The 27,977-nt window shown below is 37.8% G+C and overlaps 2 protein-coding genes across 3 annotated transcripts in view; one reads left to right on the forward strand and one right to left on the reverse strand.

Moving 5' to 3' along the window:
* SH3BP5 (SH3 domain binding protein 5) overlaps window positions 1-2,049 on the forward strand; it is a 51,796-nt gene extending 49,747 nt beyond the window's left edge. The window contains exon 9 of the mRNA XM_083874666.1: window positions 588-2,049. Coding sequence (XP_083730792.1) covers window positions 588-769 — 182 coding nt within the window. The 3' untranslated portion in view covers window positions 770-2,049. The remainder of the gene's footprint in view (window positions 1-587) is intronic.
* A 1,111-nt stretch (window positions 2,050-3,160) lies between these two features.
* The window catches only part of CAPN7 (calpain 7), a 32,023-nt gene continuing 7,206 nt past the window's right edge, over window positions 3,161-27,977 (reverse strand). For both annotated transcript variants that reach the window (XM_083874640.1, XM_083874641.1), the window contains 17 exons: window positions 26,659-26,859; window positions 26,171-26,257; window positions 25,393-25,519; window positions 24,976-25,061; window positions 23,168-23,261; window positions 21,462-21,608; window positions 19,713-19,819; window positions 18,079-18,199; window positions 17,648-17,792; window positions 16,036-16,135; window positions 14,291-14,426; window positions 13,782-13,857; window positions 11,401-11,546; window positions 10,590-10,652; window positions 8,072-8,202; window positions 6,830-6,922; window positions 3,161-6,753 (listed from right to left, as the gene is read on the reverse strand). In XM_083874640.1, coding sequence (XP_083730766.1) covers window positions 6,609-6,753; window positions 6,830-6,922; window positions 8,072-8,202; window positions 10,590-10,652; window positions 11,401-11,546; window positions 13,782-13,857; window positions 14,291-14,426; window positions 16,036-16,135; window positions 17,648-17,792; window positions 18,079-18,199; window positions 19,713-19,819; window positions 21,462-21,608; window positions 23,168-23,261; window positions 24,976-25,061; window positions 25,393-25,519; window positions 26,171-26,257; window positions 26,659-26,859 — 2,005 coding nt within the window. In that variant the 3' untranslated portion in view covers window positions 3,161-6,608. The remainder of the gene's footprint in view (window positions 6,754-6,829; window positions 6,923-8,071; window positions 8,203-10,589; window positions 10,653-11,400; window positions 11,547-13,781; window positions 13,858-14,290; window positions 14,427-16,035; window positions 16,136-17,647; window positions 17,793-18,078; window positions 18,200-19,712; window positions 19,820-21,461; window positions 21,609-23,167; window positions 23,262-24,975; window positions 25,062-25,392; window positions 25,520-26,170; window positions 26,258-26,658; window positions 26,860-27,977) is intronic.

The raw sequence follows: 27,977 nt of genomic DNA on the forward strand, positions 1-27,977 counted from the left end.
TTCTGTCATAGTGCAGGGCTTTGAGATTTCTCACTAAATAAGTGATCAGTGGGATTCTCATGGTACATTTATATGGAGGTATAAATCTGAGTTTATTTATTAAAATTATTGTCCTGCTTTTTGAAAATCTTGCTTTCCGGGAGGAAAAAAAAACCCCAACAAAATCCCCACAAAAAAAAAAAAAAAAAAAAAAAAAAAAAAAAAAAAAAAAAAAAAAAAAACCACAAACCAAAAAACTAAAAAAAAAAAAAAAAAAAAACAACCCAAAAAAAAACCCAAAAAAAAAAAAAAACAACATGCCAGAAGGAGCTTCTTGCAGGCTCTGCCAGCCCTGGCTGACTAATTCAGACTAGAGGATTACCACTGCCCTTGTCTGCTCCATCCTGAGGCTGTTCTCACTAATTTGCCAATGCAGTGCACAAGATGAGCACGGCTTGGAAGGCCAACTTGGTTTCGTTAAAGCATTTTGCTCCTGCTCCTGTAATTTCTGTGTGCTTTGGCAAAGGAAGCTGCAGCAGCACCTGCTTGAAGCTTAACTTGCAGAATGAAATCCGGGTTTAACATCCAGTTTAATCCTTTCTTTGCAGGGGATAGGGCAGAAGGGGCTGAGAACAAGACGAGCGACAGAGTGAACAAGAATAGGAGCAGCACCAGGAGCAGCTCCACTGAAGGGCTGGCTCTGGATAACCGAATGAAGCAGCTCTCCCTTCAGTGCATGAAAATCAAAGAGGGAATATGCGCGGGCAGGAAAGCTGCCCAGATTGGCTGAGGCCTTCTCGTGCCCCGTCCTGAATAATGGGAGTCTAAATATTTATACATGAACTTCTAAGTGTTTGAAGAACGTTGTGCCAATAATATATGCCAAATCTTAAGCGTTTACTCTGAGAATTTAAAAATGCACTAAGAAGTTTAATTGATGTGGAGGGCTGAAGTTTTTATTCAGTAAATCCTTTGTAGGCTGGACGAGTTATCAAATGTTTAAGCTGTGCTCATATTTCACAGACTTTGTAAATTGTTTTGTAGCAGCCTGGCTGAAGCAATAACTAGTAATGTTCCCGTGTAAATTCATGCCAGTCGGGGGTCTGAAATTCAAGCCAGACTTTTGCAGAGAGCGGTTTGGCTTTGGTTTTGTAGACTGAAATGCTCTTTAGATACAACCAATCTCTTGAGTACAAGTGGCATAATCTTTAAACATCTGTATTGGTCTGTATTATGCTGAAACTGTAGAAATATTTTGTATACAGGAAAGCTGTTGCATGTGTGGGGTCTGAAAGCCTTCACTCTTCCCTTGGTGCTCACAGAAAGGATAAAATGAGTCATGCCTCTAAAAGCCTATCAAACAGACGGATGACAGGAAGGGAATGATAATGCCCAACAGTGGGAGGCCCTTTCTAGACACCTTCCCGAGTCTGACTTGGACTCTGCAGGTGATTCCAGTGACCAAAAAGAGTTGATTGGCCCCTTGCCCTTCTGCTTCCCTGAGAAGTGAAGTATTATTTTTCAGCACTTTAAGTGTATTTTGTTTTGGTTTTTTTCCCTCAAAAATGGGAGTCATAGATGTTTCCAGGACGATTATGATAAGGGGTTTGCCCTTGAAATATGCATGAAGAAAAGGAATTGCCAGTGTAGATTGACAATGTGTTCTTAAGCATCTCTGTAGGTTGTACTGTGTGGGGATTTATAACTGTTAAAGGGACTTGGGATTTTAGTATGCCCTAGACAAAGTGTTCAATAAAACTAGAAAGGGCACGGGGCATGTTTTGCCAGCAGCTGTTAGGCAGTAGTAGTGTCTGATAATTATGCTAATAAGTGGTAGTAAAAATCCTAGGACTCTTCAGTTTTGGTGACTAAGCATTTCTGAAAGCACCATTTTATCTAAAATGTCAGTTTATATTGTTAATTTGATGGGAATCTTAGTATTGCCCAAAGTATTTTCTATTCTATGTTTTTGCAGTCCTGTTGTATTTCATCCCTGCCACAGCTTGTGTATCTATTCTCAAAGTTAATGTGAAATTCTTCACACTACAGTAAACATTTTTGTTTTCCACATTCTGAGTGTGTGCAAGTGAAGTTTCTCTCAAGTGCTAGGAACCAAATCTTCTCTCACAGCAAGCTTAGCCCCCAAATATCCACTTCCAGCTGAAGACTGCAGGCTGAGGTCACACTGGTATTAGAGTCCATTGCAGTACGTGGGCAACTGGTGCCTCTTTCCAGCTTCCCAAATCCCTGCATATGTGGCTCACTTTTTATTCTGAACTGTGCCACCAGACCAGAGCTTTAGTCAGGTTCTCCAAAACCCCCTTAGTGTGCAGGAGGATGGAGGTATTCTGTTACAAAAGACCTCTGTACCTAATGCTGCTGAAATTGGCTGTAAAGCCACGCAGAATTGGAGGCTAAGGATCCTGTGTTCATAAAAAAATAGATTCATCACATTATAGCTGTTAAGCTGTAACTGTGTTAGACATTTATATGTTTACATCTTCTGAAGAACTAAAGGCTAAAACCTTGCACTGCCAACACTTCCCAGGCCCAGAAAGCGCTTAGGAGAGTAATCTGTGGTTCCAGCTTCTGATGTGACCATTACTTGGGTAAAAGCTGGGATAGACAGTACAAAATATGAAAAACAGTACAGGAGTGCCACGTTGTATGAAAGTTTAAGCAAAAACACTTAATAGCTGAGCAATTGTCTGTGCTGCATTCAGTCAGAAAACCTAGCAGAAGTCTTTGTGGTTGAATCTCACTTTTGCAGACCTCCCAGTCACCACCTGTTACATTTGCCTGGGTTCTTTGGATGGCTGTTTTGGCCATGATTTTTTTCTTTCCCTTTTTTTTTTTTTTTTTTTCCCAACCTCTCTTGGTATCAAATTTCTTCTCATCTTGCCAGTTCCGACTGGAAATGCAAACTTCCCACACTTGGGGCGCAATGAATTAATTCTGTGTGTGTGCTGCCTTGCGTTTGTCCTGTTCAGCTCCCACCAGGGTAAAATCATTGATCTGGAAGTTTAAAAGGATGTGGAACCCACTCTGCCCTTCCTTTTGTACCACCCTGCTGCAAGAGTTGCTGAAAGATCATGGTGCAGCCTTCCTCCTTTGGTGAGGCCTAGACTTGGCAGGTAAATCACCCGTCAACTGTGCAAGCAAACAGGCAGAACTGTGTGTCTAATAAATAAATGGAAAACTCATTTTATTTTAAACTTCATAAAAGCCATAATTATAAATATGACAGACTTAAATGAACATACATTGCTATGGAGTACAAGCAAATGAACAAGCTGTCTCCAGTTACTTTTTACTTGAGCTCTTCATGGATTCTGAAGTGTAACATGATGGTAGCTGCCTTCATGGTTATAAAAATAAGCCTCTGGTCTATCAAAGTATACATGATTTATTCAGCTGCCCTGATGTGAGAATGTATAAAGCAAATGTTAGCCTAAGAGTTCTATTTCTCTTTGGTATTATCAAACAAAAAACGATGAAAACCTCTACCGTATGTACAAAAACTTAGTTCTAAATAGGTGGCTGTTCAGAGGCTGCAGAGATTGTGTGGTTCAGTGCATAATTACTGTACAAAATAGTTACATGAAGCTTGCAGCAGGAGACTAGGACTGAACTCAGACTCACAGTCTAGCGCAGTGGGGATAGAAGCTGTGGATACCATTCATCCATGGTACTATGTCTCACTGAATCTTTGAGGACTGAGGGATCGGATCAACTAAGAGGTAACTGTTGTCTTCCTAACAAAACAAACAGAACAAACTATCTTCTCTTGTATATGGCTCAAAAAATGCTGAACAGTATATGGGAAAGAAAAGCTTAACTTAGTGGCCTGAGGTCATCTTAAAATCTAAGGAACAGTCCACTTTGCAATAATTTTTCCAGACTTCCTTGTGGAAAAAAAAGTATATACTTGACAGAAAATATTAAAGCAAATTCTAAATGCTTTCCATCAGTGTTTTTTTCTTAAGAAAAAAGGGCAAGAAAACTTTGTTGTAAGATGAATTTGCCGTAACCAGAATCCGTAGGCTACAATTCATATGGATATTGTTGTAGTACCTCTTGAATACTTCACCTGCGTGTTCTGTCCTATATATGAAGGAAAATGCAGTGATGGCATTCTAGTACCCTATGCAGGTGCAATATTTGAATAGAATTTGCTTTATATATATAAGATTGACACTAAGCTTAAGTCCTGTGCATTAATGGGGATGAGCCCAATCCACTGACTGTTCCGAATGTGTAAGAAATACTGGTGTATCCTGGTGGGGACAGGATCCTTTGGCCTTAATGCCTTTGCCTGGCATTAGGAAAGTGAGTACATTTTTTACTTTTTAGTTCAGTGCAGTTTAAGTTCAGCAGATTACGGAAGCTGAGCCTTATGCTCCTTTCATGCAGCATAAGCTTTGGCACTAACTTGTGCTCGGGGGAAAGAAAAACTCCTTCCTGCTGAGTAGAAACCAACTACTGACGAACAACAACAGATTTTCCTGTAGGCAAGTCTACCAGCTTGATCTCAAACAGCAGAGAATGTGAAAGAACTTGGTGCTGCAAGCTGGCACTTCTGGCATCTGCCTTTTGTACTGCCAAGAAGATACTTGGTTGAGACTTCCTCATTACCTCCAACTTTAGAAGTGATAAGATACATGGAGGACTTCACTGCTACTCTGGTTTAGCCTCAGCTAAAAACTTAACAGAAACCTGTAAAAATGGGAAAATGGGAGTTGAATGAAATGTTCATATTTTAGGGATGAAGCAGTCCTTGGCACATGCTCCAAAAGCCAAGCATAACCACAAGGAACCTAATCTCTTTTCTTCTCAGCTTGTGTCCATGCTGTTCCCTCTGGTTATTTATTGCAATAATCATCAGAAACTTCTCTGCAAAAGAAGGTAAGTCACTCTGTGACAAACTTGTCACGAATTCCTTAGCCCAGATGGTCTCTGAGAGCACTGCAAGTCAGCAAGGCATGTGTTTCCCAAGGCAGGAGCTGTCATTGCCCTTTCAGCTCCAGACACTTGTTAAGCAGCTGTCTGATGAAGGAAATGAAACAAAAGGTTCTTCCACTTTCTGGAGAGGACTAATAGCAGATTTCTGTGGGAATAATTTTAGCCCACAGATATTTCTGGTGCTACTGTAGAATGTGTGTTAGGTTTCCCAATGGCCAAGTGACACCTGTGATCTAAAGCAAGATTTAAATACTACCTTTTTGCTTGGAAAACTGCCAAACCACCAGTGTGAATGGCAGCAAAATTCCCATGGCTGTTTTAAAAATACCCTCCCCCCTCCAACTGTGAAATACTGTAAGTTTTGTAAAAATGACAAAATTTAATTCATTCCAGGATCTGTGAGGCAGTTGGTATTAAATAAAAACTTCTTGAATTCTCTTCAGATGCATTGTATACGGATCTTGAGGAAGAGCACATAGGGGTGGGAAGCTTCTAAAAAATAACTTGTTCTGCATTAATCCCACCTCCACTAATTTTCTTAGGAACTCTGACCCTGCTTCTATTGATGACACGTCACTGGCTTTAACTTACACAGAAAAAAAAGTATCTTTTCAAAGATGTCTTGCATAATGGAATCAGCAAGTACATTCCTTGCAGCCATGCTGTATTGGGAGGGAGGTTTAAATGATCCTTCTCTACATGATGCATACTTACAAAAGTGATGAAAATAAAACATTTCTTTGCTGAGTTGCCGATGGTGGGCAGTTCCCCATCTCCCAGCACCAGCAACTGAGACTACCCTTAGTAGATACAGTGAATCTTACAGGGGATCTTCAGATGAAAACCTTTTATGGCTGCTTGAGGAAGGCAGTGCTGCACTGCCTGGACACTACTGCTGGATACCCTCCTGTCCTTCCTGCTCATTGGGATCAGCCTAGGTCTGGCAGATGGCAGGAAGGAAGCCATAGAACCTCATGCTCTATTATGTACTAAAGTCATAAAAGTAACAGCTCTCAAAGTGCATGTAACATGAGCAAAGGAATTGCTTTGCTTTTAGAAACGGCTAAAGCTGGAACCTTCCTTTTCCTTTACTTCTATATACATATTCCAGATAAAATGACACATGGAATACTATTGGCCCAGCAGTAGTACATTTACATTTAGATGCAAGAACCAATTCAGTGATGAAAACATTAGAGAGAGCAGCACAAACATGTAACAAAAGCTATTTGATCCTGAGACTGAATAAGCAGAATACACCAGAATATTTTTTTTTACGTGTTTACTTTTAAGAATAGAATCTTTAGCCTGTATACCCTGTCTGTTGGGAGGAGGGAATTTCAATGTTAGTTTTTCTCGTAACTCACTAGACTTTGATTCAAAGTGTGGAAAAACTGCAATAAATTGAGTTCTGCTGGGTCATCTGAATATATGCATTTTAGCCTATTCCCAAGCCTGTTGAACAGTGCTTACCCCTGGACCATAGCAGCAAACCCACAGCTAACTGCCTGCCACAATTAACTGGCAATCCATGATTCCATGCTTTTGGCTATAACTCAGGATGTAATTTTCTTCTGTGCATGCGTAGTAAGGGTTCTTCACCTGTTCTCAGGCTGTTGGACAGATCAAAACCATCTCCCTAAACAGCACTGCACAGTTCTGTCTCCTCACTGCAGCTGTGACACCTTAAGAGGAGTAGTACTGTTAAAATCTAAGAAAAAAGGGCCCTCTTGTTGAGGCAGGAATGTGGTGGGGATAATGTTGTAAACTCCAGCAAATGTGTTCTCCACCTCCAAGTAGCAAAATCCACACCTATGATAAAGAAAACTACCTGTTAGAAATGGGATCTAAAGTATGTTTCACACCTCTATACAGACTTAATTGTTACCTGTAGTCACCACTGCTTTTTTTATGAAAGCCATGGGAACCAGGATCTCCCACTGTTGAGACGGTGACAAGTTCAAAACCAACGCTGTATTGCCTGCAAGTGACATGACAGACTTGCTTTAGGTATTTGGGTCATCAGGATTACCATGAAGAGGGCTAGTTATTCAAAACTATACAGTATAACTGAAAGACATCTAAAAGTTTTGTCACATTCGTGACAAAAACGTTAAGACAAATTTACCATGACACGAATATAGAATTTGGAAGACAGAACTCAATTCAGGTTTAGAACTAGACTGTAGGGAAAATGCCTGCACACTCAAGCAGAATTCAGGTAGTTAAGCTTGTGACACACTCCTGTGTCACATGGCAGAGATCCTGGGGTGTGATCAGATTGCTATCAGAGGACTCAGTGTCAGTGATCTCAGCAGAATTTCTCATGTTGCAGTACAACTTGGGACACTTCATCTGCTCCTGTTAATGCATGTGACAGGCACCACTGCCCCTGTCCTTCAAACTACCCAAATATGATGTGCAAGTGCAGGAAAAAATGCATACAAAGAACAGCTCAATTCACGGAACTGTGCAGCCACACCTCTTCCTTCATCTTCATTTCATGAGAGGAGGAGTTTCCTCAAAGAGGGGAGGAGAGATAGAAAAGTTCTCCTATTTGTGGGTGTGCAAAGGATAAACACTTGACTGCAGGTCAGGAGATGTTGCTGTTCAGAAGTGCTGAATACTGGTATTTTGAGGTAATCATTAATTGTGCCAAAGGAATTTGGCCTGCATAAGTTTACTTCATAGGACATTGACATCCAGCACTTCTCCTGGCCTGTTAGAGGCAGAGTAAATACACTTTCAGAGGTGTTTGAGAGCTGTAAGGGTTTAGTATCTTGCATATTAGCTCTACTACAAAATAAAAAGGAATTATGAGCATAATTAGTTTTAAGAAATCCGTTACACCTTCTGCCCTAGCTCTGCTCAGACCCCAAAACTAAAGAGAAAGAAAGGCTGCTGCTTTTCTTATAGGTCAAGGATTTCTCTCAGTAGTTAATGTGTAGATTTAAAACACTATTGATGGTAAAGATAGAAACATAAATAGTACTAAATCTGAGTCAACTCCCACACCTTGTCTTCTGCATTTTCCATGAGCTTCCCACCCTCCCCAAGGGGATACTGACAAAGCTTTATCTTTGACATGCAATGTCTTCACTGTATTGATGCACCATTATTTTCTACAAACCTTGGCCCCCGTAGTTCAATTAGCAACGGTCCATTCTTGTCTAGCTGGAATTGATAAATGGGGTTATTTTTGTAGGTGTCTCTGAAGTTTCCACATCCTCCAGCACTGTGACCTTTCCACTGTCCATTAACCTGAAAGAAGTCAGAAGTACAGAAAACAAATCCTGAGGATTTGTATTGCTTATATATACACAAAAACAAGACTAGAGGGTCCTCTCACTTAGAGGTTACTGACTATAGTGACCTCTCCTAATTTTTAAAGTGAAATGAAAGATGGTGTTAAGCATTCACAAAGTCTCATGCAGCTCCCCATCCCCCTTATCAAAGCCTTATATCCCTGAAACATGTACTGTATTTTTCCAGCTTACATTGAACAAGCACTGAGTGACTGTTTCTGACTCTGACAAACTGCAGCTAACAGAAGACCCAAATTCCCATCTATCCCATGCCCACTACACTACACAGGTCGGGTTTTCTTTGTCCTCAGACACTGCTCCATTGGGTTAAATAAGAAACAGCAGTGATACAGGCAGTACAACACTAATACTGTTGTAACCTTTGCTTTTTTAAAGATCTCTGCCTCCAGCCTTATCCATCACCTCTATGCACTCTGAAAGCCAGCACTGCAGTGACAAGATAAGGACAGATTCTGCAAGGATAAGGACACACAAGAGGAGAAATGCTGCTCAGACTTTGAGAAGCAGGCCATCTGTTTCCAAGTTCTTCTTGCTAGTCATTAAACTGAAAGGTTAGACTTGTAAGCCATGCCAGGCATTCCCACAGATTTATAGCTGAGATCCATCTCTCCTGTTACTTCTCTCCTGCCTCTCTCAAATCAGTGAGGGGCAACATTTTCCCTTGTGATTTAATTTCTTCATTCAGTGCCCATGCCCCTCAAACATGGTAAGTCTGGAAGCAAGGGGAATTTCTCTCCCTATCAAGCTGTTACCCAGGAACCTAAAACTGCTGTGTGCTGTGGAGCTTTCTAGCCCTTTTCCACTTCTGCTACACTTAATTCCAGGAATCACATCAGGACTGGTGAGCTCCAGAGGTGACCACTTGACTCCAGTACAGGACATCTAACAGAACTTGTTTTTACTGCTAAACTGTGAATTAGTTCTCTGCTTTTGAGTGTGATGACTGCTAAGCAATCACCAAGCAGGTATTAAAAACAGGCAACCAACTTTTTGTATTCAATCCTAAAGACAGAACTGATTTGGATAGACGGAACATACCTTTTTTTTTTTTTCAAATACTAGACAGACATTCAAATAATCAACAGGAATTTTCTGTATTTTTATATACTCGATTCTCTTTTTAAACATAAAATGGATGTTCCTCTTCAAACAGGCTTTTTGCCCTGAATGTGTTTTTCCACCTCTTAAAGCACTTTCTCTAAGTAAGCACAGTTTTTAACACCTATATAGGACACTCGTTTCTGGAAGAACCAAACAAATCATCTTGCTGCTCCCAGGAATCTCTCTATTCACTCACCATTCTCTAGAACAGGTTTCAAGGGACTGTTCCAGAAATAACAGCTGGTATGGAACATAGTCTGAGCTCGAGAGCCAAGCTGCAAGCCAGCATATGCCCCTGACCATACAAACTAATGCAATCCTGGGCTTCAGGCATGAGTGTCCTAGAAAATGGACCATTCCACTGTGGCTCAAACTCCCTTGTTTCTCTCTTCCTGAACAAGTTACTGTTTGGACAGAAGACTTCTGACTATAATAGGATTCCCCAGGGTAGGCATGGTAGGTATAGAGCTAAAGTTAACAGCTGCTGGTTTATTCTTTCCTGAGGATAAAACTGCTAAAACATGAAAATACATGCAAGTTACTTTATCCTGTGAGCTCTTGGCTATATTTATACTTCAGCTGAAGGTGTAACTGCAGCTCATGCTGACAGCTGAAATATGAACAGCAGCTGGCCCAAAACTGCCTGAGCTTCTGACTTAATTTCAGTCAAGTTTTTCACTCCATCTCCCAGTTTCTATACTCTCAGGAAGCATTTCTACAGCAACTGTACAATGGATATACTTCCTTGATCCTGTCTGGCAACAGGAGTGATTATTCCAGTTGTTACAGACCCTTGAGGTATCTTTGTAAAATTCAGGAACAGTAATGTGTTGCGATAATTCTGTCCTAAGTTTGTTTCTTACGGTCTTGCTACTGGTGCCTTTGGTTTGGCATTGCTGATTTTGTCCCATCGTGCCAGGAGTTTTTCCAAGAAAATCATGCAATTCTCCCAAGGGGATATGAGCAACACTTCTGGGGGATTTTCACTCTGCACCATTACTAGCACAACCTGATTTCTACAGAGTGATGACTTACTAGGGTATAGGTTGTTGTTCCAAAGGCCAGTCTGATCCACAAAGGCCTTGCAGCATGTCTGCAAAGGCACAGCTGCAACAACACACTCTGTGGTGGAGCTGGGGCAGTAGTATCAAAATGTATTTTAAAACCTTAGAAACATGGAAAAGCCACACCAGTCACCCATAAAAGAAAATGTTTCTTTACCCGTTTGGAAATGGTGTAAGGTGTGGGAATCTTGGAAAAGGTGAACTTGCACAAGGAATACACCTGTGTTGTAAAAGAAGCAGCAGGTCACAAATTCATCTGCACTTTTCAAATGAAATCATGACAAATTAAAAGAAAGCAGAATTGCCTACACAACATTTTTAGATACTTGTTCACTACATGCCTATATTACCCATCAGATGACCCTGTGTAAAACTCAAAATTCAGAATAGTGCTGGGACCAAGACTTAATTCTACTTAAGTTTTCTTATCAACACTGCCCCCTCCCTCCCCCCCAAAAAAACCCCTACTAATCAACCAAAACCCAACAAAAATAAAAAAAAAATCAAAATGGAAACAATCTGCATTTTACTCTTTTTTCAGTGAAAAAACCCCTAGCATTGATCATTATGTGACTCAGCAGCTTAGAGAAAAACCCAAATCCTAAGTCAAGACCTAGACAAGTCAAAAATTTTTAAATTGTAACCAGGATCTAAAATAGGTTTTTTTTCGATACATATAGAGCCAATGATTTCCCTGTACATAGATACTTTTTTACTCTAGGAAATAAGAGTATTTTTCAGCTGATTTCGTTACTAAAATTTTATTACTAAAACCACACTAATATCTTAACTACAAATGGAGAACTTGCACAAGGAACCACTTCATCCAGTGGTTCTGCTCCATCATTCATAGCTTCCCTCCCCAAAGCAGCAATATTGATTCAGAAATACCCTTTTTATCAAATTTAAAAACAAAAGACACTTTACAGTTTAATTGCTTACATTTATTATGAAACAACAGCACCTACCCTGATGGTGTAATGGATGGTGTTTTGTTTCTCATACTGGGACACCACTAAGGTGAACGTATGGGAACCTGGAGAGGTCAGCTTTATCTTGGTCAGATAATGGGGACTGTTGATCCGAATACCATCAATATAAGGAGGAGGATCAGCTGAAAAAGAAAAGGATGAACATTTTTCCCTGACCAAAAAATCCCCCAGCCTGGTAAACTTCTAAAACTAGACTGAACAGACCCGAGTGCCCTGAACAGATGAGAGCCTCAAGATTTATCCATAAAAAGGACAGTCTTAACATCAACTATTGTTTTCAGGAGAAGTACATCACACATGACAACACACAATTTCTGTGCTTGAAAGTACAGCTTAAATCCCAAGACTTGCCAGGACTGCTTATCCATCTCCCAGCAATGTCACTACTCAAAGAAGACTGCTGTAATTATGTTGAAATTTCAAGAGAAAGATAATGGATGTTTAAGTACTCTTTGAGAATCTCTGAAGTGTCTGCTCTTTCTCCATTGGCTGGACAGTTCCAGAATGCCAGCTGCCAAAATCTTTGGCCACCACGTAAACAATACTTCAAAACATGTTAATTCCTTTAACTAAATCACACAAGCTTTCTCTCCCTCTCTCTTCAAATCCCTGTGATCATTACACAGATGTAGCTGCATCCCAACACTAATGCACATGTGGTACTTAGAAAGAACCCAAATGTTTGCTTTTACAATTAGACAGTGTAATTTGTTATTTGCCCTCTAATTGGTTCTTTCCAGACTTCTTTTAGTTTCAGTGAAGCAGGACCAAATCTAGCCAATTATTTCAATAGGCCCAGGATCAGGTCCTTTTATTTTCTTCCACAAAGCAACATGGGAGAGGGGAAAGGATTAATATAAAACAATAAGAAGCTAGGAATGGGAAATCTCGGCCTTGCTGCCAAAAGATTAAGCTGCTTTGTTCTCATCTCATTTTAACAGATGGTTAAAAATAATACTGCAGCTTGACCAATCTATTTCCATGGAAAAAGGTTTAAAACAAGTTTGAGCTCGTGAGATCAGAAGTTTTTAAAAGAGTTTGTGTAGCAGGACAAAACATATGAATCATTCAGGTTTTGTTACTGGTCTTGCAAGGCTGTCTCTTTCAAGCACAATTGAACAATTCCCTTTACTATACAATTGTGTTTGGGTTTTCTCGTTTAAGAATGTTTTCAGTGAAACACACATGTAAAATAAGCACTGCTACAACTACCAGGAACACCACAAACAACTTGGGCATTTGCTTCTCCTCACAGAGAAGCTCTTGCAAAAACATGATTATTTGGTCAGGTGTCAACAGACACTGCACAGAAAGACCTGGGTTCTAGGGGAAGCTTGGATTCTTCCGGAAAGTGGTCAACAATATCAGATGTGAACAATGCAATCCTTATTAGCCATTCAAATAGAAAAAGTCCCAAAAATTACATTCTTTGGTGAAAAAGCTTTAAAATCTACTAAGGAAGTTGTTGCATGAGCAGCTACCAGAATGTAAACCTGGTTCTAAAGAGGCTCCTATCTGTAAAAGCAACAGGCCAAACCCCGCTTGTTTTAGGATGCATCTTCACTGAATAATTCCAATTTCCAAAAATATTGTAATATTTTTACAATATTTACCTCTAACTTAAGGAAAAAAAAAAAGACCTTATTAGCTGTGCCTTAAAGTTTCAGTCTAACCATTCAACCTGGGCATTACCTTTACACCCTAAATCTCAGCCTGTGTTTCAGATCTGCTATTTCTCTTGAAATAAAGCATACTTGGCTATATCACAGCTACAGCAAAACTCTTCTCAAGGTGAAAAGAATCTGACATATAATGACCAAGAGTGAGATTTTGATAAAATTTGAACATTTTAAACATTCCGTATCTGATACTTGGAAATATGCTGAAGTGTTTACCTATATTTCATAAACTTGCTTAGGTACTTTACTAAGACAAGTTCATGGGACAATTAACCCTGATTATTTTCATTTTGTGGAAGCTGTAGACCTTTAAATAATTTCACAAATGCAGGAAATAATTATGCTATCAGAGAAGAACGCACAACATCTGTTCTCTCTAAGTGTTAACTACTGGCACTGAAAAATAAATAGAAAAAAATAAAGAAAATGTTGCATCAAAGTAAGTGTCAGCAGAACTATGTAGACCTCTTAGGAGTTCTTACACCATGTGTGCAATGGCTTATTCCTTCAGACTTTAGGTAGGATATGTAACAGAGCAAAATAATGATTTCAGAAGAGTGACCTCTTAATGAGGCATCTAGTTTTAAAGCAAGAAGTGCCTTTCCTCTCCACAAAATTCTGCGTGCTTTTTCATTTATTTATAGCATCAGATACAGTAACTAATTAAGGTACACTAACCTGGATAGTAAACTTTTTTGCCATCAGTCTTGTATACGACCATTGTAATGAATTCTCGATTGTGTGCAAAGTCATCCTATAAAAACAAAACCCACAGAAAACCACAAATCAGAATTATGCAATTCTGCAAAACATGATGAATGCTTAATCAAGTCAAGTACACCTTCTACCACCCCTTTTGATCACCACACAATATGATCTGATATTTGTATTTATTGGATACCCAACGGAATTTTTTTTCAAATGCCTGAAGTAAACAAACATCCACTAATTTAATTTATTCAGGCCCCAGGATTCAAAGTTACTTCAGAACCTTTACAGTGGAATAGAATCACTTAGCTGAAATGTTACTCTGTTTCAGCTGGACATACACATACCTGCTGAATTAGAAAATTCTACATGTACACAGGCATACACACCTGAACACAGGCAGTAATATACTACTAAGAGAGAGCCATACAGAAAGATTTACAGGAGCAGAGGCAGAGCTCGCAGTGCAGAGCCAGCACCTTGTCAGTGATGTGCCTGCTGAGCAGGACCCAGACGGCAGCACCACCCTGTGGACACTGCACCTCCAGCTTGTACTGAGGGTTGTTGGCCAGGCTGTAGGCATCCTTCACCGGGCCCTGCTTTGCATCCCACGTACTGAAAGTGATACAGACATGTTATTAGACCAGTAAGAAACTAATCTGTGCTTTGAAACCAACCCCAGCGTGATATTATCAATAGAAGGTTACCAAAGCCTAGTTTTCTACTGGCATCTATGGCAGTGGTTACATAACACAGTCACATCAGAAGCGTTATCTCAGAATCTTGCCTTATAAATGAGTTCATCACAATACATGTATGGTAATAAAAAATGCTAAATACAAACAGCCTGGCTGGTGACTGCGACCCCACAAAGCACAGAAAAAGCTGGACCATTTATGCAGCAATTGCACATACCAATATTAAATGAAAAACACCTACACTTTTGGAACTGTAGAAATCTATCTATCATCTATCTGCTGTGGTTGGTTTCAAAACCTTGCCAAATTTTTTCCTCCATTTTTTCTTTTCCTGAGGCAATTTTTGTTTTAAAATTTGCCCTGTTTCATGATTGGAAGGGTGCCCTGCAGGAAGTGTTAAAGATCTTTGAGGTGCCCTACTGCAGAATGTGCCTTCTGTCTTGTGAAGTGTCTAGACAAGAAAAATATAATGAGGAAAAACAAAAGTGCTGATGACTGAACACAGTGTGGCACACTGGGAACAGAAGCCTATACAGCTATTCCTAAGTCTCCTTGTCCCTCTCACACTTGTAAAACTGAACAGCATGTGTGGAAGGTTGCATTAACAAAGCTTCAAATTATCACCATCGTTACTCTGCATTTTATGGCAACTGCCACTGTGCTAAGGCTTTTCCCTACACAGAGGGAACACAATCACTGATCACATAAGGACAGACAGACCAGTAAGTGAGCTCTGACATTAGCACACACATTATCTCATCTTGCTACATCACCACAGTGTATTTTAAAAATAACTGGAACCCAAAGATGGAAGGAGCTGTTACAGATAAGCTCAGCAGTCACACTGTGGATGGAGGAGCTTGTGCAGAGCTAACACATGCAGGAACAGTGTGGAAGCAGTGGCAAAGTGCAGTCTAGTGGAGTGAAGTATAGAAACCCTTGCTTTCCAAAACCAAGACACAGATACACACACTTATCCTCAACTGGGAGGCAAAACCCTTAAATGTTACAGATATTTGGTAAGAGACAGGTATCACATTCAGAAAACAAATCAGCAGGCAAGGAAGATTATTTATGGTAACAACAACTGCTAAAACCCAGAACTGGTTAAAGTACCCTGATGTCAGTGAACACACCCTACAAAAACAACACGCCACACAGCTCACTTGCAAGTGGCCAGAAAAATGAATTCCAAATAATAACTGGGTCACTTAAAGACAGTCTGGGCACTACTTAGAGATGGACAAAATTTGATTTTTATCCTGATAGGGAGATGTGGGACTGAGGTCAGAATGTGGTTACACAACCACAGCTCCACAGCAACATCACAAGGGTCACTGAGCTCCATTGATGTTACAGAAGTAGTCAAAAACAAAACCTGGGCTGAGAAAGTGTAAAGTCAGGCTCAAAAGAACAGAGCTGGAATTCAAGTCCCCAGCTGTAACCTAGAAGAATGGAAGGAAGGAAACATCACATCAGAACGCTTACTGAGATTTTGAAACAAAAATTTTATCTTTTGGACCAACCTGTGAATACATGTAGATTCTTTAAAAAGACTTGGGTTCCAACTCAAATAAATAACATCATAGTACTGGCACAGGTCCTCCCAAGAAATCCAGAAAATGCCTGAAAAGGAAATGCTGTTATTATTTTCTTACCAGATACCTTGATTTTACTTGTTTCTCAAAAGTGTCTTTCTGAGCAAATGATACAGCTTATATAAGCCAACATTTCTGCAAAATGTAGTAGTAACGTCTGCACTGCCTAAACTGTTAAATTTAAACTTGCCTCACAAACCAAGTTAAAGCAAGAAAAAACAAGTTAGTCTCTTCTTATTATCAGGGACTTTCTGAAGCTGTCGGAATGCTTTTCCATTCTTAAGGACTAAGTGGAAGATATGAGAAAATCTGCTATTTTGAAAGAGACATTATTAGGTGATTCCTCATTTCGCCTTTCCTAGGTTTCTAAAAACAAAGAAATGAAATACACAGTCTAACAGGTTCCTGCAATTCAACAACCTACTTCAGCAGCCATCCGGCACAATCAATTAGTCAATCAACATGTGAGTATGTTTAAATGTATTTCTAAGATACTTCAACCAACACCTATGTCACTTGATTTTGCACCCTAAATTTGCTTTATCTTTGCAACATTCTCATACATTTATTTTAATTCTCCATTAGCTCCCTTAATTGCAATTTCAGCCAACAACAGTGCCTGCAAACCAACGAATTCCTAATGGAATGAACTGTCAAAATGTTAGCAGCCTTATAAATCATGTACTTGACAACAGGCAATTGCAGATCTTGCAGCACTAAAAACCAGTCATAATAACTACACAAAATCAAGAAGACCAAAGTGTAAATCCAATTAGAAGGAATAATTCCATTAGAATTACCAATGTAATTTCATATAAAATTTTAACAACTAGATGCTACAAATTATTTACAAAATTAACTGGTAAATAAATAACAAGCTATTATCTCATAACTGTCACAAATCCAGGGCTAGTATTTTTATGTTTGAATCCAAAGTTTTCATCAGGCATTTGCATGAGGCTTATCAATAAATGCTATAATCTAATGGATTTGGAGGCATAGTGTTGTAAAAACAGTAGCACTGAACAAAAAGGCTCCCTCAGAGATTTGGAGACAGCAACAAGGACACAGCAAAAAGCAGAAACATCTTTCTGAAAGTAAAATGCAGCTGCTGCAGCAGAAAGACTGATTTAAATACTGTTTACAGTAAACATGTTGATACATATTTGAAAATGTTGGAGAGGAAAAAGACCCACAAAAAGTCCATTCACATATTAAAAAGCAGCATTTCACAGCTTATTGTCAGAATGTTCTCTTTGCACTGAACTCCCACATACTGAGACAGCACACTTAACCAAGGAGGTACTTTCTTGTCAATGAATTTGAGATACATATTTAACTGTCTAGATTACTTAAACCCCAGACAATCCTGAAATGACAGGTTTAAATACATAAATACTTCCTAAACTTTTGGACTATTTAGCTTCTAGTATTTGTTTTACTCTTCTTGTGCATAAGCATTCCTTTCCACCTTCCTGCAGGGATACACCACAAAGATCTATACTATTTGAGCAGATAATGACTTCTAAAATCTTATTACCATTGTCTATTTTCTGAGCTGTTCTGGGATCAAAGTTCAAGTATTTTTGTAAATCTGGGGTCCAGTTTCTTGTGTCATTTTCACTGTATCGTCCCTTCCAACGTAAGTGGCTCCACGGATTTTTTAGCTGAAGAAATCGAAGTCCCTAAAAGAAACCACAAAGTAAAACTGTCAATTCATCTTGTCACAGTAATTTTTACATATTGAAAGTGGTTTTTATATGGATCATTAAGTTTTCAGATATTTCCCAGTGGAGTCCCAGACAAAATAAAATGTATTAGCCATTAGAACAAAAAAAAAAAAAAAAAAAAAAAAAAAAAAAAAAAAAAAAAAAAAAAAAAAAAATCAGTAATTACCCATCTAGGGTAAACCTAGAAACACAAGTAGGTTTCAAACAGGAGTTTGAAAACAGCTTCAGTTTCACTTGATACCTTATATTCTCTTATATCCAAGACTGCATATGCATGGGTTGGAACTAAACCCCACTTTTCTCCTTCCTCTTCAGACATCACCCCTGTTGCTGTTGTGATAAGGACATCTCCCTTGTGAAATCTGTTCAAAAAGAGGTGGAAAAATAGCTTAATTAAATCTCACAAGTTGCAATCTAACATTTGCCAGACACTGCAGTAGCATCTTTGTACACTGTCCATTAGCATGACCCTGCTCTATAAAAACTAGGATACAGGGGGTTTTGTCAGCAGAAATCACTCCTGAAAAAAAATCTGAGAAAGTGGAAGTATTTTTCTTTCAGAATTAAATATACAGTTTAAATTAAAAAATAGTATTTCATTGTAATTTCGTATTTTCATAAACAAAATTCAGCATTTATCAACATGAATCTCAGCCCGTGTCACTTTTAAGATACTCTTCACAGATCCATAGCTGAGCACAAATGTGGTTTCATCACCACTTAGTCAATGACTGCATATAGCAAATTACCAAGTCTGTCGCACTCCCAGGATTCTGCAGAATGAGTAGTTCACACTTCCATACTTCTGCAGGTGTTTATAGTGAAGTTTAGTGTTCTGAATCATAATTGTTAATTTTGGAACAATCACTGTTGTGAAAACGCACTGACGCATTTCCAGCCTAAGCTAAAAATCCAAGTACACACTCAGTGTCCCAAGACAAATTACAGGATCATTGGATTATATGGATCAACACATTTTCACTCTAGGACAGGTGAACAACAGCAACATTCCAGTGGCTAGATCCCATCCTAACCTCAGTCACACCGTCAAATTACAACAACAGAACATCTGAAAAATTGTTGACGGCTCTGAGAGCTCCTAAGCAATGGAAAAAACACTGTAGAAAGACTCTTTTAATCGTGGATGCAGATGTTTCAGTCAACAGAATAACCCCCTTCTACTGCACTGAAATACATAAGACACCAGCTGCACAAAGCCATTTTGAAAGAAATCAAAGTACTTGGTATACCTGGCAAATATAATTTATGGCTGTATCTTTCACCGTAAGCAAAATAATAGAATCATTTACTTTGGATCTTTAAGACCATCAAATCCGACTGTTATGGTAGGCGTGAAAACCAGTATTGCGGTTTTGATAGGCTTTTGCTGCTCCTCCAGCAGATTTACTGATGGGGCATAATCTTGTGATACAATTAGAAATACTGTATTATATCTGCTTGCTAGGACAGCTGATATATTATAGTTCTGGGGAACTGTGTGGAAACACAGAATACACATCCTTCTTCTTTTTAAACACTTAACTGGTATATATTATAACTAGTACCAGTTATAATGTAACTCATATATTGGTTCCAAACTACTCTTCTCTGACTCTATATTCTGTTTTCTTTATCAAGGAAAAGAAGAATTCAATCACACAAAATTCCTCAGTATTTTGATCTTCTGTTCTTTCAAAGCCACCAATACCTCAATTTTTCTCCTTCCAAAAAGCACATGGAGGTTATATAAAGCACAATTTGCAGCAGTACCAAAATGCTGTTGAAGTATCTGTGGTGACTATACTGCTTTTACAGTGGTAACACAGCTACTACACAGCGAGCATTTTAATTACTAAGAAAAGAACAAATGTCTACCTCTGATAAAGCATTCTGAAAGTGTTATCCTTATTGAAGGCTTGATTGTCAGAGTGCATAGCAATTCTTTCAGGTATCCAGCCTGTCAGTGCATGGAGATCAATATTCTGAAATGCAAGTATTCAAAAGAAATCAGAACAGGTAATCAATATATAAACATATGATGTCTGTACACAACTTATAAAAAGCCTTGAAAGAAATCAAGTACACAAAGGTTACAATACAGCTCTATGCATAAAAGGGTCAAGATTAAGACTAACAAACAAAAAATTCTTTGCTTAGACAAGGACAAGAATTCCAAGTAGCTTAAGGAGAAAAACAGCTGGAAAGTGAACTGATGAAATAAACTGGAATTCCAGAGCAATGAAAGCATATCAGAATCATCAGTCACGTTCAACTGTGTGATGTGTTCTATTTATTTCATTGATTTACAGACTTTTTAAAGCATATCTCAGAAGCTCTATTTGGTACCTTGCTATTATATATGCATTTTAAATAATTTATCTTTTATTTCTAAACCTCAGGGTTTGGTTTTTTTATTCTTTTTGGTAAAGCTGACACTGACATGTATTTCCATAAAAAGATGCTTTAATCTCCCAACTCCTTGAAATATTGCTTAATTCCTATTCTTTTGCTTTGTACTCCTCAAAGCAAAAGCAGACTGTAAATGCTTGAAGTGCCAATAACCAGCACTGGGGGGCGGGAACTCGAGGAATTAAAAGTACAAGACAGCCTGATTGTAAGTAACTCTGATTACAGAAGGAAACCGGAATGCAGTGGAAAGTGGAGGGGGCAGGAAGGGTGGAGATTAAATGTCACCAGCCAAGCTGTTTTTCCAGATAGCAAGTTAGAGGGTGACAATGGGAATAAAACACAGTTACTCTCACCAGCTTCTGTCCTTCAAAACAAAGCAGCCTGACACATAAAAATGTGTGCTACATTTACCCCTTACACAAAGCTACATTTGTCTCCATAACAATTTTTCAAGAGGTAATGATTACCAAGTATACCAAGAATGTGATTGTCAAGACACCAAATTAGCACCATGAATTTAAAAAAAAAAATCTTTAAAATTTTAATAGTATAAAGTTAAATTCAGAACGGCTTCCTAAGTAATAAATTTTGTGGACTACTCATTTCAGTAAACCATCCCTCTTTAAAGAATAACTTGCATGACATCACTTGCATAATGTATGCTGACTGTTTCTTTAGTAACCACATTATAGAAACCCAATGCATATTTATGGAGATAAGTGGAACAATCTGATAAACAAACTTGCACAGATCAAAGTACTTGCTCCCTCTATACAGACCTTCTAAATGACTAGACTGTTCCTTTCCTAGCTGACTCCATTACCTGATGAGGGAGAACTGTCCTATTTATTGAAAGAGTTAGAAACCAAAATCAGCAGTATTGATATGGGCAAAGAGAATTTATGCCTTCACCCAACACCTCCATCTAGACTCTATATAAAACATTTCCTACCCACAAGCATCAATACTGAAGTCTAAGAACTAAAATTAACTTTGACCATCAAGATGTCTTGCTCATTCTATTTTGATGGAATAATTTCATGAAGTACAGCTAAAAATATTTGTGAAAGAAAGAAAGAGAAAAAAATTAAGAAAATGTCAAACCAAATACTTATCTTCCCAAGTTGTTCACTTTGATTTCACTAGAAGGAAACTATTTTACCCATTATTATTTAAGTGGAATTTTTTTCTTCTTAGAAATAATCTCATACTTACAGAATTTGATCCAGGAAAATCATATCCTCCCATGACCTTCATGTAGGCCTTTTCTATTAGTGACACCCATAATTCATTCTTATTGTTGGAATAAGAGCAGAGAAGTTCCCCACTATGATCAACAGGTAACTGGTCATCTATGATTACCTGTGTGAAATGAATGAAAAATCATCATAAATCTAATAAAGTATTTTGAAAGTAATCAGAAAATAAAACAAAACCCTCATTAATACAAAGCTTCTCAGACACAGCCAGACCTGACCATTGTTCTCACATATGGACACCTCTATCAATCCTACAGTGGTTTGCCCAAGTGAACAAGAAATTCTACTGCCAGCTCTTGATTGCACTGGTCTAACTGGGTGATGTGAGTGGCTGCCTTGACTGATGGTGACAATACACTCTTATAAAGTGTGCAATAGCTACTGTAAAAGGCACTTGCAGAAAGGTTCTGTATAATTACAAGCATAAAAAGTAAAGAAAAGTCTAACAATATTCCTCATCTAATAAGGAATCAGAGCATAGAGGGTAGCCAGCAGAGGAATAAATATTTATTTATCTTTAAGGAAGCAAATTGTGTCATAACTTTCATAGCCTCTAGTTCCAGATTCAATTTCTTCTCTCTGAAAAGGAAGAATACCTTAAAGCAGCAGCTCTGACAGTATTAACATTTCTTCTTTAAATTGGGTACTGTATATTCATCATCATTACAGATTCTTACTGCATATTTGCAGCAATCTGAAACAGTTTCTGTGAATAGATGTTTCAGTTTCCTGTTGGCACTAGTCCATTACAAATACAGGCTACCAACACAGCACATTCTCTGGTCAAATCCTATCTGTGCAGGAATGAATAAACCTTTTCATAGGAGAGCAAATGGCCATTCATCCTGACAAAAGGCAGCCATTAGGAGATACTTTGGAAAGAATATTAAGAGTGAGGCAGACACAAAAATTATGTTTTCCTGAAATATTCAGATTCTGGAATTTTGAAGCTCAAAGACTTCCTGACCCAGAGGTTATATCTTAACAATTAAGAGCCTTTGAGAAGTTTCCCCCTACTTTCCCATCCCATGAATATGACCACTCAACTTCTGAACTCTCATAAATATTCATAAGTCACTATGATCTGTGCTACGGTTAAATATTATATGGAGAAGTACATTATTTTATGTTCTTATTTATTGCACTGGAAAGAAAATGAAGTTATTTGTGAGTTTGCAAAGTTTTATCTTCAGGTGTTTCCTTTTCTTACTAAAAATCTGTAGTTGAGCAAAGCCTTGCTCATCAGTCGAGTTATTCCTCTACAGTCATTTCATATCTATACTTTTCCTGGTATCCCCCTCTATATTTTTTTTTAATTCTTTCTTAGATGAAGTGGAAGAGTGCACATCTAATTCATAAGTAGGGGACACATAGCTTTGTTCCTGTTTGGTTTTCACAATTCTGTTAAGTAATATAAGGCATTTTTTAACATTAATTTAATGTAAGGCTATTTTTATGAACACCTACAGAAGTACAGACAAAAGAAGTATGTGGTTGGATACTTCAAAACCAAAAACCAATCTCAAGAAGGTTTAACAATTAAAAAATACTTTCCAAAAGCACCTGCCTTAAGTTTTTGCTATGCAAGCACTTCATAGTGAAGTTGATTAAGCCTTTAAAACACATGACTTATGCAGTACTAAGTCCCCAAAAAAGATTTACCTTTCTAGGAACACCATTGATATGAAGCTTCACCATGTATTTACCACATGGATTATATTCTGGCTCTCCTTTCTTATTCTGAGGGTAAATTATACTGTTAACAGAAAAAAAAAAGGAGGAAATTATGACATAAATGACTAGGCTGTACCTACACTTATAACGATAAAAGTGGGATTAACACAATCTGTTTATGGAATTTACTCTGAACAGAAATATGGAATTTTTAATGAAGACCAACTCAAATTTAGTATAAATAATCATGTTTAAATAGGTTTTATTTTTTCAGGCCCTGCTCTTGTTTCAGCTTTCTACTTAATAGTAGCAAAAAGAACCTAAGTAACCTTATTGTTTCTCAAACAGAAGCAAGGCAAACAAATCTATCTTACGATTAAACAAGCAGTATTTACAAATCTATAATATAAACACAGTATTTGCTGAATGACAAGTCAAACTTTTGAAGGAGAAGGCAGTGCAAAACTTGCTGCTCTTGAAAAGAATACAAATTCAGTTCTAAAAATAATAGGTTAAAACAAAACAATCAAAAACCATTCACACACTGAGTTGGGCAAGAGCCTCGCAGCAAAGTCCAGAAAACCCATGGCAAATTTATCATAGGATGCCAGTTGAGTGCAGCTGTGATAATGTTGGTAACATTAACTCTACAATGAGTTGTAAAATGGACCACCTGTTGCACAGTAGCTAACAAAACAGAAAAATGAAACTAGAAAGCATTATAAACAAAATAGAAAAATGAAACTAGAGAGCATTATAAATAAAGCTAGTATTTTAAAAATCCCAAACAAATTACAAAATCCTTCAAAACTATTTATTACTCCTCAAAGCACATGAAGTTAGACTCCAATGTCTGTATTATTTTGTCAGCAAGTTGTATCTTAGTTAGCCAGGAGTTTTGTGATTTTAAAAAAATTTTGTAATGATCTATGCTTAATTAGTTGAGGAATGTTTGACTGTGATTTTAGCTGGCTTTGATTTAGATCTGTGTTGGCTAAGTGTCAGTAGAAAACCCTGAGAAATTATCTCACAGCACCTGCAGAAAGGAACTCCATGAACCCATACCCCTCAGAGAACTTCATCAACAGTTGAAAGAAAAAAAATCAATAAAGAATTGTGTAACTGTTATCATATAACTAGAGATGAGTTAAGATGTCATAGAAAAAGAAATCTATGTTGAGCAAGATAAGGAGTCAAAGGCCTATACACCCCAGAAAATCTGATTAATACACAGCAGGTACAGTAAGGGAGACACTTCATAGGCTTGTTACACTCCAGAAAACTTAATCAATGGTAACTGTCTAACCAGGAGAGCAAATTTAATAAAGTGCTGCTTGGCTGAATAAAACTTGGGTCATCCATCAAACAAAGACAGATGAGATTTTCTGGTAGTAATAAAAGAAACAAAATACCTATACCATGATGTAATAAATTGGCCAGACTTTTGGGAGTGTCTATAAAAAATCTTGGATAACAGAACATACATATACATCTGAAAATTGCTGTTTCTTTGAACATGTCTATAAATATGTGAGTAAATTCATACTCTGTTCCCAATTTTGACTCAAAATTTTTATTACTAATTTTTGTCCAACAGTTTTTTGCTGTTAGACTTAAAACCATTTGTTTCAATATAAAGTTGTCTTCCAGCTTAGAAGTGCTGAAACCTCATGAGTCCAAGGGAGATGAAGGTGAAACAAATGCTATTTTTTGCTGTGTACAGATGTCACAGAACATACTGCAAAAGCTTGGCAGTATTAAGCCTGCAAAGATCTTACAAAGCAACAGCTACTTACCTTGTGATCAATTTCTTGTTATATCTTCTTTCATATGCTGCACTGATAGCCAGTGATGCCACGAAAGAACAATCTGACACTATTGTCTATAAAGAAAAGAAAACCAGTGAGGACATTTTCTAATAACTCAGACACTGAGAGATGAATGCAGTGTGTGGAGGGAAGGAAAACAGTCAGTTAGTAACTCCCTTTGAAAGGGAAGAATTTAAATCAAAAGAAGCAAAGCCAATATTAGAGACAGAAAACGTATATGCTTGCTCAACATGAGGCCCCTACAGAACAATTTTTTTTCTATTTATTTAACCTCATAAGAGCCAAGGAAAGCACTCTCTCATATTTGGGGATTCCTTTTTGTATAACAAAGTCCCCCCATGATAAACCACTAGCAGCACACATTTTTTCTTGGGAGCAACTTACCTGCTTTATGCTGAAACTTGATACAGTATAGATCATCGTAGGGTTATTTGTTATGTCATCTGGTCGCACCCACTTGGCAAACATCGCTTTCTGTTTGGGGGATAATGGCAGCTTCCCACACTTATCACTAAATTGAAGAGAGAAAAAAATAGAAATAAATTAATAGCTTTTTATGGTTTGTGCCGTCTTAAATATGTCTGATAGATGGTTCAAAATATGCACAGAACAATTACAAAGCGGTAAAACAATTTCTAGGAACACTGCATCTAAGTTTGTGATTTTTAAGGGGGGGGGAAAGGCAAAAGTGTTAAAAAAATTTAACAACCCCAAATGTCTTTGTCTACTATGGCTGTGTAATCTTAACTTATTATTATTGCTTATGAATGAAAGTCTAGCCTGACTCTTCCTTGGAATAGCGCTTTACAAAGAAAACAGCTCTCACCTGCATTTTACAAGCAACAGAACTAAACTCATTAGCATGGAGTAGCATCAGAAAACAGACTCAAGCTGACAGCCCAGCCCAATAATCCAAAAACGGAAATATAATATTATCCTTATAAGCTTGCAAGCGCAAAAGTACTACAGAACAGCTTACAATAAATTTTAAGTTCAGAGTGGAAGAAGGAAGTAGTAATATTTAATTACCTCTTCCTGAATTATACTTAAAAGCCTATGTAAACAATTTTAAAGCCTGAAAAAGAAAATACCGAAATACCAAATATGGAAAAGTTTTGAAAATAAGAACAAAAATGAAGTTCAGTAACTGAGGCATACTTACGAAAAAGGCATAGGAAAGGCAAAACGTTCTCTCAGATCAACACTCATGAAAGGTACATATTCAATGCCATTAATCTTTGAAGTCTTCCTACAAGTCAGAAGAAAAACAATGAAAAAAGAAGAGTTACAAACCTATCAATCATCTTCTGAAGATTAACTTGCAGAAGGTAACAATAAAGTAAGTTTTTAAAAACTAGTAATAAACAGTGCTTCTGAAAACAAGACAACTGCCTCTTGAACATTATATATTTGATAGTTTTCAAAAGTCACAATTTAGGTTAGCGGTTTTATGGATTGTAGCTTATTTCACCTATAATAAAAATGAAAGTAAAAGGAACTGGATGTAATAGAAGGCAGAGTCATATAAAATATTATGCTCCTTCGATCTCCAGTGAAGTAGCAGTTGTATAATCTATAAAAACAACTTTGCACTTTGGCTTCTCAGAGACAGATTTTTCATGAACTCACTTTGGAAAATCTTGGACTTACCTGAGTACTTCAATCTCCTCTGCAGTGTATCTCTGACCTTGAGATTCACTAGCTTGTACTGCTCTGATTGTCTGTGGTTTATCATTTAAAGAAAAATCAGGTCCCAATGGAAAGAATGTTCTGACTGGCTGATTTGGTTTGGCTGCAGTTGACTTTTCTTTCTGAGATGACTTTGACATAGACTCCTTCAGTGCTTCTGCTCTAAAGCAAATGAAGAATGCATTTTCTTTACAACAGTGATAAAAATAATTACAATTCTATTACTGGTTGATGTTCCCATATATGTTAAATGGAATGAGCAAATGCCCAAGTTGACCAACACTACTTTTTCTAAAAAACCAATCAATTGTTGATGCTGGTACTTCCTTATTTTTCTGTTCTTGAATCAATTAAAATATAGCATTTCCAACTCATACAAGCTCTTTTTGACAGAACACATTAGATTTTTATTGCCTCTAAATTATGCTAATAGGAGAATTTGTGTAAGTGTTCATTATGTGAAATCTCAGAACAAGATCACTGAAACACAGAGATAAAACTGATCTGCAACCTCTCATACCTTCCAGATTTATTTTGCTTATTTATTTTGTATTTATTTTGATTTTTTATTTTAGGAGGTACAATAGTAGTAAAACCCATGGGCATTCTCGCAATCCAGATTTTCAACTGCTTGAACTGTCAGCTGGGTATGCAGAAGCCATATTTTGTTACTGCTGCATTAAGCTGCTGGATACTCGCACACATGCAATATCCTGGGATTTTTTTCTGAACACAGACTGAGAAGAGCTAAAACCCAGCTTATACTGAAACTTAGCCCAACACAGCCTGGGATTCATCATCATAGAGCTGATTTAAAAAGAGGTACATTGAAGTTATATTTGTGTAAATTGTTTCAGACAGAGATTTCACTACCGATATACCATGTAATTAGATTGCTATTGTAAAAAAAAGTGTGTGCCAGTTTCCAAGCTATCTTCCTTAAGGAGAGACACTGACACCTTGACTTCATGCTAGCCTGAATTCAGCATCTTTTATAGAGGCCAATAATTGTAATACTCTGAGATATATTATAATATATATATCTGAAGTACTGCATTTGTTCTAACAAGCACACAGTCCTTTCCTAATTCTGCATGTCCCAAGATTCCCAGAGGGTTGGCACAACAGCTGCTACATTCAGCAGTGAAGCAGCTGGCAACTAGCTCCAAGGTGAACTTTGCAGGAGCTTAGTCTACACAGAATCCACACAGATGTGTTAGACTGAGAATCCAGCTCAGAGGGTGCACTTAGACCTGACAGCAGCTATGTTCACTAACATT

Source organism: Zosterops lateralis (assembly GCF_965231275.1).
Source record: "Zosterops lateralis genome assembly, chromosome: 1".
Lineage (NCBI taxonomy): Eukaryota > Metazoa > Chordata > Aves > Passeriformes > Zosteropidae > Zosterops > Zosterops lateralis.